At 40.3% G+C, this 17597-nt stretch overlaps 1 protein-coding gene across 3 annotated transcripts in view; it reads right to left on the bottom strand.

Moving 5' to 3' along the window:
• Positions 1–17597, bottom strand: part of LOC101156257 (tetratricopeptide repeat protein 28) — a 222217-nt gene that overhangs the window by 72025 nt on the left and 132595 nt on the right. For all 3 annotated transcript variants that reach the window (XM_011479363.4, XM_011479364.4, XM_011479365.4), the window contains 3 exons: positions 16790–16937; positions 8826–9098; positions 5717–5847 (listed from right to left, as the gene is read on the bottom strand). In XM_011479363.4, the coding sequence (XP_011477665.1) occupies positions 5717–5847; positions 8826–9098; positions 16790–16937 (552 nt within the window). The remainder of the gene's footprint in view (positions 1–5716; positions 5848–8825; positions 9099–16789; positions 16938–17597) is intronic.

Raw genomic sequence — 17597 nt, 5'->3', positions numbered from 1 at the left:
TGCTCCCAGCATTCTCCAAGCATCTCTCTTTCCTCTGCCTCTTCTCCTTCATTAAAATGGACTTCCTAAAGCCTCCATTCATCTTGCTGACAGCTCCAGTATCGATCGGGCTGAAGAAAGGGGATGCAGTTCCAGAGCTTCAAATGGCTCTCTGGTCAACCTCGATGAGAGGTGGACTGGACTACAGCCGGAGAGAAGGAAGGTAGTGCCAGGCTTAAACGAGGGAGGGGGTCTTCCTGCCCCCAAGTCAGGACCCTAAAGGGAAGTTGGTCACCAGTAAATAAGAATTTCCCACTGGCAGAATTAAAATGAAAATGGTTGCCCCTCTCTGTAATAAAGATGAAGCCAGTTTGATCCAATGATGTATTATTCCCATTGACTTCTGATTGCAAGCTGTGTTCTGGGGTTGAGATATAATGTTTCAGCTGACATGCAATTAATTCAACCATTTGATAATCTATTTTTCTGATGACATAATTTGATCCAAAATGTTGTTTTTGTAATAATGAACATTTTAATGATATACTGTGGCCTGCAGTAAAACCCCAAAGATCCGTCTTTCTTTCTGCTGAGCGTAATCTAAGAGTGTGTCGGTGTCATCTGTAATCATACGCTGCATCATGTCAGCTTTCGTCAAACTGGAGTCTCCTGTGCCCATGTCACACCCTATTTGTGAACTAATCTGTCCTTCTATGCTGCCACTTCATGAAGGAACCAAGCAAAACAAAGTGTTATAGTCAAGAGTTTCCAACTGGAAGTCATTTATACTGCACAGTGCACTGGAGTGTTTAGATGAGGGTCTTTTTAAAGCAACATTAGCAGATGGGTTTGTGACGCTTGAATATTGATGCTTTCATCAGTGGAGCAAAGACTCCATATATTATTTTGCTTTGAAGATCCAATGGTGGCGTATAATCACTAAACAATGGTGTGTTGTTGTTTTTTTTAAATTAACTCTACCTTAAAATGTGGTGACATATAGAAAAAATGGGAAAAATGGGAGGTGAATACTATCAGGAAGTGTGGAGGAGAGGAGGCATGGAGCTGGGGAAGGAGAGAGGAAGGAGGCGGCAGAGAGCAGTAGTCGATATAACGGCAGTCATTTATCTCCTTGACAGCCGTCCAAATGCTCTACTAGGGGAAACACAAAGCTGCGTCACCCCGAATGCAGCAAACGCACAGCACCAGCATGTCTGCCTGCATGCACATACAGAGGAAATGTGCGTCTATGAAGGAGAATTCTGCACATGCATGCACACAAAGACACGTCAGCACATCCCCGGACTGCAAACGGAGCAGGCAGAAATCTCCAAAGCGGAAAGCAAACACATTTTACTCCTGCTTCACAACCCTACATCCTCACATCTGTTTGCGCACACTGAAATGTTCCAAGACAAACGTGCACATGAATGGGACATGACACGTTCGCATGACACTTGAATACGGGGATACAGATGTGTGCTGCCAGCGATGCACACACAAGAAAAACACACAATCCCTGTTCCCAGCTTTGGTCATGGCCCATTGGCTGACGCCTGCCGTCCATCTTTCATGATTCATAGCTAAGCAAGCTGCTGTGAAGCAGTTCTAAACCAGTGAGCTGTGGAGAGCTGGTGTGTCATTAAGGCACAGCAGGCTGCATGCGCTGCTGAAGCCGCAGCACTATTGCTGGCTCTGTGCCTCCGCCCAGCACACTAGTAGGTGAGACATCAGGTTCTTCTTGCCCATGTTTGTATGTCAAGCATACATCTGGGTCCACTTGCATCCTGGTCTGTCTTACGAAGTGTGCACACAGAGAAAGAGATGTGTCACTTTGAATTTAACTGGACACCCATCTCTTGCTAACCCCCACCCAACATTTCAGCTAAATTGGCTCCTCTAATCATCCCTAAATCCTCTTTTCTAATCAACAAAGGCAGTGAAGGCTAAAAAAGAAGAGGGGGGAAGAAGACGAATCCCCCTTCCCCACCCACACCATCATCAATTGGCTTGGCCCCAAAGAAACGAGTTGGAGGCACACGTTTATCCGCTAATGACTCCTTAATGATCCCCTCCTCTGTTGGTGTGCTGACAAACACTGACAAACCCTGACCCTGACAAGAGGAACGCCCCCACTTGGCCCTCCACCTCACCTCTTATTTAGAGTATCCTCTCTCTTAGCCTGATTAAATCAGCCAGTGTCCAGTTCTTCCTTGGACTTGAAGGGAATTCTATATGGGAAAATAACATCATTCATCTGCCATTTCCAGGATTAAAGCCAAACAAATACAGAATGTTGCAGGTCCTTAAAAAACCTCTAATAGCTGGTGTTAGAAAGGTAATAATAGTAAGCCAACTGCTATGTTTAAAAGATCCATTTTACACCTAAATAACTTAAAGACCCTCTCAGATTAAAATAGTGTTTTGACCATGTTCTTGTGGCATTTTTCTAATGATTATGAAGAGAGAAAAATATAAAGAAAATTAAGCTCAGAATTGCACTTCTGAGCATTTCTTTATTCAAATTGTTGTTAATCAGGAGCAGAAGAAAAAAAATGCCATTTGAAAAAGAGCTTATCTGTGTGATGTGAAAAAAAGCTGGGTGGGCCACAAGCTGCCAGCTCTAATCTCTCAGCATTGTGGAGGGGAAGGGGGGGCGGGGTTGCCCACAACTCAGAGATGAATTTCTAATAAACTCCAGCAGCTCTACAGAAACAATGTCTAAGAAAACGCCACTGGTTTTTGACTTTAGGTAAAAACAGCATAATCATAATTAAAAAAAACACTTTGACCGACTTGAAAATAGATCAAAAGATGATCATAGTGGGTCTTTAAAGTGTAGCCTGATGTCAAAAACGTATTTAGTGTTTATTGGTTTACTTGAACACAGATTTACTTTACCTGTGGGGGTGTGCTGTTTTTTACCAGTCCTTTTAATTTTTTTTTCTTTAGTTTGTGCAGTTTTGCGGGGGTGTTCCTTTTAATTGGCAAGTGCCTGTCATACACACTTTACTTTGTCCAGCTTAAGCTGTTGTGTTTCACTCATAATAGGGTGGTCAGAGTAAACACTGGGTAATAAACCCATTCCACTTCCGCCTCCATTTTTTTCACAATTGTGAAGAGTAGAGAATCTCCGGAAAATCACACAAGGCGTAATTACAGAGAGCCTCTCTGCCAGTTAGCCTTAGTTTTTCCTAAACAAACACAAAGACACCAAATCAAGGGTTACCTCCCTTTACTGCAACCTAATATTTAAGAAGAAAACATTCCAGAAAAACACTCAGGATCAAAAGAGGGAACGTTGAGGAAAAATCGACTCAAACAGCTTTGTTTTACAATTGCTGAGGTGGTCTTTTGTACATGTATGAGTGGTGGCAGACCTGGATTAAACCAGGTGTTGAAACTAGGACTAAATCAAGAGTTGGCAATCAGAGAGATTTCATGGTAGATTTATGCAATACATGTACTGTATAAGCGGAAAAAAACGAAAATGAAATGTCCAAAAGTCAATAGGTTAAAGAAAACACTTCACACCAGCACATGACCTCATTGTTGAGGACTGCAGCTTCCAGTCTTAGTCGTGGATGACAGAGCGCTCACTCTGAGCCTTTTCTCAGTCCCGCCTTCTTTTTTGTTTGGATTTCTTTTTTTCCCCCTCCTTAGCTCTCCATCTTTACAGTGTCCTGGTTAGATCATAATGACCCACTGTTAGAGTCCACTGGTTTGCTATGGAAAAGAGGCCCTGTTTCCTTAATGCATTGCACAACAACACAGATTGGCCTTATTAGAAATGATAAAAACTGCATCTTTGTACTGATTCTTTTCTTAATTTACACAAAGACATTCAACTGAGTTTTTTTGTGTCGCACATTTGTTTAAACATTTTCATCATGATTATTTGACCAACTTGACTTTTGTTTGGATTAGGTGATCACTTATCCAGATCATCCATAACTATTATACATATGGTTCTGTCTGACAAACAGATAAAGAATCAATTATTTGCTACATTTCTGCCATTTTCCTGTATTTGTACATTAAAGCTTAAAGAATTAGAGCTCATAATTCACTTTATATTGCAGCCCTGAGGCCTCAGTTCCCTTAGAGGCAATTCAATAGAAGGGTTTTAAGAAGTGATTAGTAAAAAAAAAATAATAATAATAATCAGTCTAGTTCAATTTTTAGTTCATAAATAGACCCGAGATCTGGGGATTTTTAATTCCAGCATCTTCTTGAAGATTGTAGGCTGCAGACTGGAAATCCAGTCAGAAACAACATCCTGTCCCAGGGCCCCTAGGAAGTGACCTCAGCTTCAGAAGGGCCAGCTGAAAAGTCCACATCAGAAACAAAAACATGGGGCTGGCCATAATGAGCTCTGCACCAGGCTCCAGAATGTTCTGAGGGGAACCAGGTGGTGTGGCACACATATGATACTGATTAGGGGGGGTTGTTAAGATAAACATGAGGGGGGGGGGGGGGGTCTGAAAGCTTTGCATATGATGCAACAACACTTAAGAGTGTTCATTGGCTTCACTTAAGTCTACAAAAAATAGAATAGTCATGTTGATCTTCTATAGAGATGAAGTCTACACATGAAAATAATATGAAAAAGAGCAGTTAAAACAAATAATTTAGAATATTTAGTTTGTCTTGGGTTTATTTCCCCTCTTTTGTTTTCCATTTTCTCTATGTTTTGATAAGATCCAGTCAGTCTGAAGCCACAGCTGTGAATCATCCCCAGACACTCTGAGCCAATCAGGATGCTTCTTCTTTATCAGCTGCTTTTGTTGTAGCATGGAGCTTTTTTTATTATGGCTCTCTTTTCATGCTTAAAACCCCTTAAAATAGGTTTCGCAAAAAAAATCAACTATTAATCATAAAATATGCATTTCTGTTACGTCTTCAAATCGGTAATTAAAGGTTTTCCCCTACACTAAAAAGACACGCTTTGCACTTTATTATAATGGTAACTTCAGGACCCTCTCTTATCATTTCACATATTATGGCTTTTATTTTCTCTTGTAGGAGAAAGAAATGCATAAATACATTTATTTCTATGAAACATTTAAATGATTTTGGTGTTAGAGTCACGCTTAAGGACTTTCCACCCATCCATAACGCTGACTTCATCCCGGCACTCTCTGTGAGTCGAGCTGTCAAGGTCATCTCTGGCCTCATTCTTCAACAGTTACTTTCCTCCTGAAGCATTGTGCTGCATTTGATTGGGCTTTTTAACCGTCTCCTGATATCAAGAGCACAAACAAGCGAGCCTGCCGGCCTGGTGGGAAGGATAAGGGAATAAGGGAAGACGGGGGCCATTCTTCTCCCCGTGTGACAGGAATTGTATTGGAACAAGCACCTGTCACACCCCCCAACAATGACCACAGAGGTTGGGCAGAGACACAGAGAAGAGGGGAAAGGAGAGAAAGAAGGACCTACACAATAAAAAAGGTGGATCACACTTTCCATGTTTTTTTTTCCTCATGCTGACATATGCTGTAAAATCTCAGATAGGAATTTGCAGAATATCTGCAAGAATATTCTGCATTGATGAGGCAAGCTTGCTGCTAAATTTCTGATATTACATATTTCTTTTCCCCCTTCTCTGAACACTTTTCTTTTCCTATAACCAACATTTTCCTCTCCCCCGAACAAAACTTGTAATATTCCTGGAAAAAAGGGGTGACTTGCGTTTGTAATCCTCTGTTAAGGCAGATGACTCTTTGGTGCTTCTTACCTCTCTGTCTTTTAACTTCATGGCCAGAACCAGCTGGTTGCGGTGGTTGGTCAAAGCTTCACGATAGTTGCCTTTGGAGAAGAATGCCGAGCCCAGATTCCCATGAGCACGGCATTCCCCTGTTTGGTCACCTTAAAAAGATCAAACATAAAACACCTGTAAGTACGCAGCTGCAATGTGTGAGATGTTCAGTTCGGTTGACTGCTCTGCAGTGCCACAGTTCAGCAGGGATGTGATGAACCACATCCTTGCCTGAGATTTCGCCCCCAAAAGTAAAAGTGGCCGTTCTGAGTTGTCTGCAGCAGAGTGTCTTCTCTGACAGCTGTTGGTGTTAATCTGAGGGGAAAGCCTTATTATTTCTGCCCTGACAGAGAGGCCTCTGAGAAGGAGCCAAAGCAAAACACCAGTCTCAGTGCTCCACCTGAGAAGCACAGCTTCTTATCTCCAGCTGCTCTGCCCAGTCATGTTTCAAATGTGTGGGTGTGAGAAGAGTGGAGCCGGTCCGTGCTGCTCTCTGTTCTCCTCTCTTTTCCAAACATTTCTAACATCTTTCCTTCCTCTTACGTGTTTTGCTCCTCTAACTGATAGTAGTTTTTTAAACAAATCAAATTATAAATGCAGTAAAATCAACAATTTAATTCAGGGGTCTCTCTGTTTCTGACAAAGTCGTTTCACATTCCATTAAAACGTCAAGTTTGAAGGTGTTTCCATGGCAACGCGCATCACATGCACCAAGATTTACAAAATTATTGCCCAAAAAAAGCCTAACGGGAACGTAATTACCAATAAAATCCAGGTCATGGAACGTTTGGCCTCTCTTTATGCTAACTTTACAAAACTGAACTGCTGGTTGAATCAAACAATCGTCGGCACATGGGTAGACGAGGCAGGAAAATAAACATGCCGATGTCTGGTTCATACTTTTCGAGAAGCTTGGGATTTTTTGTGAGGATTTCTCACAAATTTGAAGTTCTCGCAGTTTGATTTTGACACAGGAAATGTACTAGCCTGAAACGCCCCTGTGTCCCCTCACACCGTGCATGAAGCTGTACCAAGAACAATATACGACAAATCCAAATTTACAACAGCTAAATACCCACCCACATTTGAATTTCAGTGGACTGTGATCAATCTAAAGCTTTCCTCCAACTGTTCCACAATGACCTGTGGACAGGAAATTGTTTTTTTGTTTTTTTTTGGACAAGCAGTCTTGGATGCGAAACCAAATGTCAGATTATGAAATAGCCTTTTAACACATTTGACTCTTTGTTTCACTTTACTCAAAGAAAGGAAAAATAACACTTCTTTAAAAGCTGCTTTTTGATTGGTCTAATTTTCAAACCATATCTGTTTTAGTCTTTTTTCTAAAAAATAAAAAACGAATAAATAAATCCACAATATTTGTTCTCTTAAGGTATGGATTGGGATCTAAACTAAACCAAAAACAACCAATTTTTTTGATATAATATTGATAATTTTAAATACCAACTACAATGAAAATTGTGTTTTGGAGTTTTACCATGCTCTTTACCATTTTTCTGATAATGAAAGGACATATAAAAAGAAATATCAGCGTAAAACTGGATTTCTATGTCTTTTTTCAAGTTGTGAATCAGGAGCAGATGAAAAAATGTTTGAAAAAGAGCTTTCTTGTTGTGTAGAAAAACGCTGGGTGGGCCACAAGCCCCCTACTCTACTCTAGTCTGATTGCACTTGCAGACAACTAAATCCATTCATTTTCCCTTCGTTTCCATCTTTCGTTTTCCTCGTCCTGGTATCTGGCTCAAAACTCCACGGCTGGACAGCTCCAATATTGTTAGCCATTTTTGTTCCAACTGTAATGTTAGGTTGGGGGTGTAAGGGTCTGTAAGCTAACAGGACAGAGTAAACAGATACCTCTCAGTTATGGGTGACGGGAAGGGGGGGTCAGGGTTGCCACATGCAAACAGTCCCATCCACAACTCAGAGGCAATGTCTAATGAACTACTGCTGCTGCTCTGCAGAAACTATGTCCTAGAAAACGATACAGGTTTTGCCTAAAAACAGCATAATTATAATTAAATGACCACTAGGAACACTTTTACAATGGATCAAAAGTTGATTTGGCGTGAAACTTTAAGTTTCTGAAGTACACAAACTTTGGTAGCTTTTATCATAGAATATTTTACAACAGTAACCATTCATTTCTGCACACAACCTGTTTATAATCAGTCTGACTGATTGTAGGCAGTCCTTAGAAGATCTGTGAGGTCAGAAGTCAATTTTATCCTAAGTTTTGTCTATCAAACTAATCATTCAAAAGGGAAAAAAAAAAAAAACTTTGAATCACATAAAAACCACTCGAGACAAATTGTCGGTCTAAAGTATAACAGCAGAAGGTCAACTTTAAATCAGAGCTCCAGCCATAATAAGGACAGACTGAGCAGTGAGCAGAACGTTAGTGTCTTAAACTTCTTCACACAATCTGGATGCTAAAAATGTGTGTCCAAAAAAATCTGAGTTTCTATTTAAGATTTAAAATTTAGGGGGAAAAAAAACTTTAAAAAAAATTGAAACTTTACTGAGTAATGTTTTTTAAAAAAAGCCTCTAAAAATCATGGAAATGCATTCTTTGCCCTAATGAGTACAAGCTGAGCTTCAAGCACGTTCAGCCGGCATTAGCCAATGCTAAATCCTGACAGGAAGATAAGCAGAGTGCAGTGATAGCTGTGTGTCTTAAGTGCAAAAGTGTTGTGGACAGAGCTCTTATCCATGGTACTTTGAACATCGGTGGATGACGCCAGTGAATCTTGGCCAACAAAGCGACTCCCTGTCTTGGCAGCTTGGATGTTAAAGAAAAAAACAGTAAAGAAGCAAAGGCAGAAAGCCAAAATCATTCAAGAGTTTCTAAAGGGGAAAAAAGTTTATACTAAGACTTTGTCAAGGATGGTACCTTGAAACAACATAATACTTTTGATGGACTTTAAGAGAAACAGACCCGGTAAAAGTGTTTTTAAAAGAAAAAAAAAATACAATTATATTAAAATTGGTGTTGCTCATACTGAGGGAGTTCAGAACATTGAGTTTTTTTCTTTAAAAAACAGAAAAATCTCATTGTTTCTTCCCATACCTAAAGTCTTGGCCACTTCCAAGTCTTGCTGCATGTATCCTGTGCTCTTCTCCGTGTTGCCCAGGGACCAGTGGGCGCTGCTGAGCGCCGAGAAGACAGAGCCGCGTAACTTGAGGCTGCACGTGCCGATCTTTAAAGCGGCCTCCAGCACCACCACAGACGCTGTGTGGTGGCTTGCTGTCAGCAGCTCCTGGCCAATCACAGAGACCACCACAAACGGACTTTTGTCCAGCTTCATCTTTTGCAGCTGCTGATAGGTGGGCTCCAGAGAACCTGTGTGGAAAAGACACGAGTGAGACAGAGATTAGAAAAAAAATTAGGGAAGAAATCCCTGCGCTGACAGGCTGACTGACAGCAGGAGATGACAGGCCGTGGTAAATGTGTTTGCATGCTTGCTAACTGACAAAGGTGAGTGCTTTCTGCACTCAGATTACGCTTTCATCCTGTAATGGTTGTGTTTTGTCTGGCTCGATAAGCATAGCCTGCAGCTTAACTGAGTGACGGCTTTCACCCACAATTTAACAATAACTCAAAACGCTGTACGAGTTATTTTTTCCGCCCTTCCTCTATGAATGGACTAATCTCTGACAGTTTCCAGTCGCGCTGCAAAAACATTGGCAAAGACTTAGTTGTGGACCATTGTTTTAACACACCACAGAACTAAATTACAGTTATTGACAGTTATTTTTTTCAGGCGATAATGCTGTCTCAGAGAGCAACCAGAGGATTTGGAGAGGAATCCAGAGAGTCGTGGGAAAATTATTGCCGCTTTTCGCACAAAAGTGGATGCAGCGTGGGATTGCAGAGCAAAGAAGGCAAACAAGGTGACCTCTGAAGACGCTGAAAATGCACACCATGACATAAATCAATGTTGGGCCACTGAGATTGAGGGTCCACAGCCCCTCCAGATTCTAAAGCCTTCTGGCAGCCGCCAACATCAAACCTCACCAAGTGGAAGCAAAGGAGACGTGTGTGTGTGTGTTTGTTGTGTGTGTGTTTGCTTACGGGTCTAATGAAACATACTTGTACCTCTGTGCTCGTTTAAAATGCAAGTGGATCCAAAGGAAAATTGCATGGCTTTGTGTTGCAAATTTTAACCACTAATAAGGTTGAAGCATTCCAGAAAATTCTCTGGTATTAAAACGTGTGACTGAGTACACCTCGCCGTAATAGTTGAAATTGTCTTTATGCAAAGATCAAAGGAATATTAAAAGAAAAAACAACTTGCATATTCACCTCCACACAGAGGGTATGGAGCGAATCTCCATCCAGGCACACAAAAGCATAACTGATGATGCTCTTTCAAGAGCATCACTTCTGTTCCAGCACTTGGCAGAGCAATGTGCTTATGGAGACAATGCGTTGCATATAATATCCATTCATACCTTGTAATTGCCTTTAAAGCGACAAAGACAGCTGAGCCATAAATCAAACATGGAGAGAATGCTACTTTAAAGAGGTGTCACGGCTGCTGATTTCATAAACAGGAAGTTATGACAACACAGGAGAGCAGTGTTTCATCCAGATACGACGGCAGGGAAAGTCTTCTGGAGCCTTGAAACGGGTTCAGCTCACATCCTCGCCTCATTGATATGCACACGGCGGAGAAATGTGTCTAAAAGTTGCTCTACTATCAAACTTGACTTTCCTTTGCTAACTGTGAGACATCTCTCTGTTCTGAAAGGACACATCTGTCTGAAGATACTCCTAAAATGGCCACACGAAAGCTTCGAATAGAATAGAATAGAATAGAACAAAATAGAATAGAATTGAATTACTATTGCTACCACAACATGGAAATTAACTTCAGTATGAATATAAATTACCTTAAAATAAATTACCTTTTTTAAGTTACCAAGAATTAAACCATATCAAAAAAATATATTTTTTTAGATTAACCTGCAAAAAAACAAAAACACTTACCAACTTTCCTTCTGAAATTTAGATTAGCGGAAAACTGGGGATGGAAGGGCGTTAACCTAAAAATAAGTCTGTTTTAATTTTTAACCATAACTAGTTGATTTTTTATAACATAAAGCAGAAAAGTTATCTCTACTGTTAAAATCATATTACTCAACTATTCTTAAATTCAATTTTAATAAGTATTCAATTTTTACAAGTGTCTCAGTGCAGGATGGGAAATGGTAAAAAAAGATAAACCTTTTTTTTACTTTTTCATTTAATTTCAGATAAAGTTGTGACATTATTTGTGTCTTTGTTGCAAAAAGATGCGAAAGTTTGATATCTCTATGTATATACAATATTTTTATTTTAATGCACGCTATTAAGTTTCCTCTAAAAAATACTAACCATTAACTTTCTGAGTCAATGGTTGAATGTCTTTATGCCTATGGTAATGCTGCGTTAAAATTCTTTGTTTTTTTTTTAACTCGAGTAACGTCTTTCCCAAATCTACATTAGATTTTATCTTTAGTTAGAGACTTTTTCAACCCTTTTTTTATTTCTTATCAAAAGAAAATATTCACATTTTCGCTGGAAATTAAATAGGGGATAAATAGGCGTTACATACATGTGTAGTGGTTAGCGCTCTTGCCTTACAGTGAGAAGGCCCTGGTTTGAATCCCGGTTGGGTCTTTTCTGAGTGGAGTTTGCATGTTCTCCCGGTGTGGGTTTTCTTTTTCTGCCTCCTCCCACAGTCCAAAAACATGAGTCACAGGTTTATGAGTGACTCTAAAGTGTCCCTGAAAAGTAAGTGTTGATGTCTACCTACAACCTACAGTGGACAGGCTCCAGCATCCCCTATGAACCTGCACAAGACTATGCAGTGTAAAGGGTGAGTACATTAAGCAAACGTTTAACCAACCGTACTCCTTTTGGTGTACTAATATCTTATATCAAAACACAGTCTGTTTTACACGGTTGCTCTGGTAATAGCTTCATGAAAATCTCATTCAGTAAAGCTGCCACATGCAGCTAAGTTAACACAATGTTTTTATGTAATAAGGTTTCACAGTCATCTTAATAACCTCTCCTCCAACCAGTTGCGGTTGGAGCATTTCTAAAGCTACATCGGCGTGACGGCTGGTTGTGGCACCTGTTGGACACAGGAGGGTGCAGCAGCTGTCGTGGTTTTCCAAAAGGCACTGCTGTGAGATTTCATGCTGTGGTGATGATGTAAAGGCTTGCAGAATCAGGAAATTAAAAATCTCACATTCAGATTGTGCCAACTCTTGATCGCTTCCCTAAAAACACAAGCTAAAGTGGCACTAAATGGAGTCTCCGCTGTTGTGGCAGAAAAAACGTGTCCGAAAAAAAGTTCCAAAAGGTTTTTTCTGTCTCACATGTCAGTCAGGGCTAGTTTGTTTTATACGTTTTTGCTTGTTTTCCTTGTTTCACCTGTTTTTGTGCAGCTCTGTGAAACTGCTTTTTCCATGCTTGTTTGCTATTTTTAAAACTTTTGCAAGGACTTTTCATTTTAGACTCCATGCCCTTAAGTATGGATCTGATGATTTTTTCTATATTAGTTTATCGTAATGATATATGAAACACTTTGCCCCTCTGGAATAAAAACACAAAATAACATGACCAGCAGTAATTAGGGCTAATTACATTTTAAAGAACCTGTCAGTCATTTTGACAGGAAGGGAAAAAGCCGAGCACAACCTCCGCCTTTCACTCAAAAACTTAAAGAAAAGACTTGATTATTTTCATGCACTGTAAGCGAAGCTTAATGTGAATTTATGTAAAATATAATACAAGAACAAGAGCGTGAACAGCAGAGGGAAGAAGGCTGTGACAATATGATTTTAACAACTGGTGAGTTCTGCCTTTTCTTGACAGTAGGTAATGTTTTCCATTATTTTTCATTTCAGCAAAATAAATTAAATAAAGCCTTTGTGAAGTGAAATAATAAAACATATTAGCCTAAGTACATCCTGTGCTTCTGTGTAGAAGTCCTATTTCAAGTCTGCAGGTTTCCATCTATTTTAAACCTTATAATAGTTTTAAATGTTGTACAAAAATTAGTACCGGGATTACCAGAGACAAGTTCTGGGTTTTGAAAATAAATCAGATTTTCCATATTTATGCACATTTTCCATTCATATTTTTGGTCATCTCAATTTTATTTCCATTATGGCTCAGAGGCTGTCTCTGTTAAAGCTGCTACGCAGAAGCAGACATCAGTTAACATTTGCTGTAATCATAATAAATATGTGCCAAATATTTGAAATTCATCTCACGCATGAGTTTGCTGCCCTCTGATTGGCTGATTTGTGTCAAAATAAACTGCTGGAGATTGCTTATTGTGTTCAGTGACTGCAGATAAACTCCAGTAGCCAAGTTCTATGTGATGAAGATAAACTCCAGTGCAATCCAGCAAGGTAGTCTGTCCTGCTTTTGCACGTAAAAATGTATTAAAGCTAATTTACAGTGAAGGACTTTATTGTTGACATTGCTCCCTAAATTTAATTTCAACACTGTGCCTGCTGGGTTTTTAAAATGAAAGACCTTTTGCTTGAAGGCGCTGCAGTAGGACAGATGTTAATGAGTCTGTGGTTCAAGGGCAGTGCTTTAATAGCAACTGATCCAGCCTGGGTTAACAGCTGCCGTCCCATGAAAAACCTGCCTCTGTGGGATATAAGGGAAGGTCCTAAAAGGTAAAAGCATCTAAAGTGAGCGTGTGTAAAAGAAAAACAGTGAATGGATCGTTGTGACTTGGCTTTCCAAGCTGGCAAGGATTTTATCTGAGTTCATTTAAAAAAAAAATCTTGAACAGCTTTGTGTCCAAGAATCACATTTTGCATACACCCCCTTAAAGATCAAAATAAATAGTGTTAATAGATGAAAAAACCGTCACCTAGGGCCTTAACCATAGAAAGAAAATCATATTTGTGCAATCAGATTTAGCTGTCTGGCTTTTTGTTGTGAATGAAAGCGTACATGAGGAAAAAAAAAATGTTTTTTTTATTACAACCTTTTGATAAATCAATATCAGTATTTAATAAACACAGGCAGGTGCAGATTTGTTAATGGAAAGTTGATTTGTCTCAGCTTTTTAATACAGTTTCTTATAATGTCTTTTTTCCAGTCAACAAAGCATTTATTTGATTTAAAGTGAAATCACTTCTAAGTGTAGTTTTGCCTCTTTAACGTTGATTTGTTCCAGGTGCACTGAAGAAAAGGCAATCAAAAACCTGAACTTTCAGACGAGAGTGAAAGCAATCCCAGGCTACCTTTCACTTGTCAAGGGAATTTGGCTGAATGACGCTGATTATCCTCCCTGTTTGCTGGCGTTACATTGATTATCGCCCCCATGTGCCAAGTGCCCCCTCTGAGAGGATCATTGTTCTTAATCCTCTGACCTAGCTACCTCTCCTCAACACACCTTGGATTAGGTCCTCTTGTGGTTGCCTGGCACTCTGGGAAATCGGGTAAACAATTAGGAGATTAAGTGGGTTGGGCAAAATGTTGGCCATAGCCCACAGAGAGGACCCATTTTGGTAGACAATGCACTGGGCTCTCAACCAAAGCTCTTTCTTGTATTCGTTCCATTGGCAGGATTATTGGCTCATTGTGGCTAAGACAGACCATCCATACCTTTTGTATTCGTCAATGATCTTTGCTTCTGCAATCAAATATTTAGGGGAGCCTTGAATTCAATAAAAGAAAAAAAGAATTTCTCTCTGAACAGAGTCCTACAGCTATTGACCATGTTCAAAATTTCAGTATTATTTAAATAAAAATACAGTTAGAGCACAGCTTGTCAGACATTCGGAAACAATGCAACAGCACAAGGCGACAATCTGTTTTGAGAATCACAAGTCGTCTGCACTGTCAACAGATGTAAAGACGATGGCTTGTCACAGGGGTCATAACTTTGTCCTCACAGGTAAGCTGGACATGGCAGGTGCTTAATACAAATGGACAGAAGAGAATGCATTTTAATAGCAACCTTGGCCTTGCTGCTTATAAATCCACTCTGCTGGAGGGAAAAGGCTTACACAGGGACAGGCACACACAATGGCATTAACATTGGATGCTCATTAAGATAAGAGGCTATCTGTGTGTGAGATCAGTCTGACAATACGATATGCTGAAGCTGCAGGCATTATGCCTTCCAGTCAGGAGATAAGTACTTGACACCACCAGTCGGTTAAAAAAAAAAAAGAAGAGTGACAGAAAAAGAGGCGTCCTGCCTTCAGTACATGCAAAAATCATGACAGGTAGAAGTCACCCCAACACACTGACTGACTGACTGACAGAGTTCTGGGTATTTCTGAGCAGAGTTTTTAAGCTGCTCCAGGAAATGATGCACAAATCCCAGAGCATCTCAAATAACGCAATACAGTATACAGCAGTGTTATAAGGGATCTAATTGAAACGCCTAAGTTAACTAGTTAAATTATTATTGGAAAGGGAATCTCAATTTAGCTAGCTGCACCCTGGCCTAATTACTGCCATGCCCGTTTCTAATCAACAAATCAGTGGTTAGCTGAGCCAATCCCAAGAGCTTAGGGACACACAAAAGGTCTTGAGCCACGTTCACACCGAACACCATTCCAGGGTCAAATTCCCCTCTTTTGCCGCGTGGCAAATTCGTTGCCTGCCGCCTGTCCAAAAAATAGCTTGACACCTCACATGCCTTTGGGAGGAGCTACGAACAATTGTTTTTTGCCTGATTACTATATGGAGCGGTGTCTGTGTTGATTTCATTCACAATGCATAAAAGACATGGATGATTTTTGGAGATCAGGTTTATTTATTTAGACGAGTTCTACAAAAGCATCGGTAATCATGTTTCCATGTCTGGGGTCATGAGATCAATCATTCTCTCCCAGTACGCCAGTACAGGTGAGGTTCACTGTCGGTGCCAGAGCTGCATCTGAATGACGTTTTTGTCTCTCTGTGACCCAATCTGAAGGTCTGCTGTCTCGCATTACCCCAGGAGGGGAAAAATAAAAACAAGAATGAAATTAGGGGATATTTTTTTTAATCTTGTCTCAATAAAAATAAGAAAAATGTCACAAAGTTCAGGAGGTCCGAGCAGCTGCGGCTTCTCCATGCCCCAGCTGCTCTCTGTCTGGCTGCCAGCTCGCCTCCTGGGCGCCGGCGTAGGGAGCGTGATCACTCCAGCTCCAAAGGCCCTGCAACAGACTGTCCAGGGTGTACCCCTTTTGGGGGCAACACTGTGGCCCTGAAGGGCATACAGTGGGTTAGGAAAAAAGATGGATGGAAGTTAAGGAGGACAAATATCGGAACACCATGTTGGGTGTGTATTTCCAGTGTATGTCCAGAGCTGAGTCCTCGATTGGTTGACTCAATTTGTGCTGCAGGACCTCAGATTGCTTCTGTACTATTGACTTAACATTGACACTGGCAGCCCCTGGTGCGTCAATCGTGTTCGGTGTGAACGCAGCTTTAAAGTCCTACAAACAACATCCACAGAACTGCAGTCCAAATTTCTCTTAGTTAATACCAGGGGTGATGGATGGGATACACATAGCCTTCAAGACCAAGTTTGAAGAAAAAAAAATACTCCTAAGCTAAATGCTTTCCCAAACACCTCTTGATGATCCCTGAGATAAAAGCAAATATTCTTTGTTAGAAGGGTTTGTCTCCCATTACATCTGGTGTAACAGCATTTCAGAAAAATAAAATCATACCAACATTCAAATACAGTGGTGAGAGTGTGATGGTTACCTCCTCTTGACCTCCTCTTATTTGCAACCTCTGGATAAGGAGAAGTTGGGCAGCAGAAACAATGATCCCAAACACACCACCAATCTTATACCTGAATGGCTTAAGACTTTGGAGTAGCCTTTTCAAACTTTTTACCTAAATCAGATTCAGATAACCTTAAAAAAGCAGTTAATACTTAAGTGCCATTCAATTAGTAAAAGTTGCAAAATACTCATCAAATATTCAAAACACACCAATTGTTAGATCAGCCAGGGGGGCAATTACTTTTTCACAAAAGACCATGTAGGTTTAAATTTCCTCACCCCGTAATGGTGACTTCATGGCGGCTTCCACCATGCCCACCAGTAGCTGCAGGCTCTTTGGGTCTTGGGCCAGCCCGGAGGCAAAGGCGGCCAGAGCGTCGGCATGGCGACCAAGGTACTGAAGGGCAACACCCTGTCGGAAGTATGCCTGAAAACCGAAAGAAGGAAGAGAGTTATCAGGGCTCAGGTTGTTGGCGACAGAATGAAGCTGTATTCAAACACATTAACAGACACTCATTTCACACCATTAGCATTTTTTCCACATGAGCGCTTTTTCAAACAGGGCACCTCTCTGCTTTGTATTCCCATTACAGAGCGATCAGCGGCTTTTCTGTACTTGTTAATTGGATTATAAGTTTGACATAAATGCACATGTTATACTGGATGGCTGCCTTCTCAGGAGCAACACTTTTCTTCTGCTTGAAGAAACTGTAGCGTGAGGTTTTCTCTGGCTGTGTTTGAACAAGAAAAGCAGGGATAAGACAGAAGAATGACTTTCTGCAGCTCATAGCACACACATAAATGCATTACATTATGTGGTTCTTTTTGACAGAGTGAAGTTTTGAAGTAAAACCCACTAAAAAACATTTTTCAACAATCCTAAAGAAGAATATATATGCACCACTAAGAAATAAAATACATGTTTTGGATATTACATGTTTAGAGTATTTTTCAGGCTGCAACTTAAAACAAAAGCTGTTTCGAAGATCCAGTATGATTTATTTAGGATAGGTATTTATTATTTAGGTAGGATTCAGTGCATAAGGCCCGATCAGACAGTAATCCAATCGATTTGTTAAACCAACTC

The sequence above is a fragment of the Oryzias latipes genome, chromosome 9 (assembly GCF_053564925.1).
Source record: "Oryzias latipes strain Hd-rR chromosome 9, Olatipes_Hd-rR_3.1".
Classification (NCBI taxonomy): Eukaryota; Metazoa; Chordata; class Actinopteri; order Beloniformes; family Adrianichthyidae; genus Oryzias; species Oryzias latipes.
This window is presented reverse-complemented; position numbering and strand designations above follow the sequence as displayed.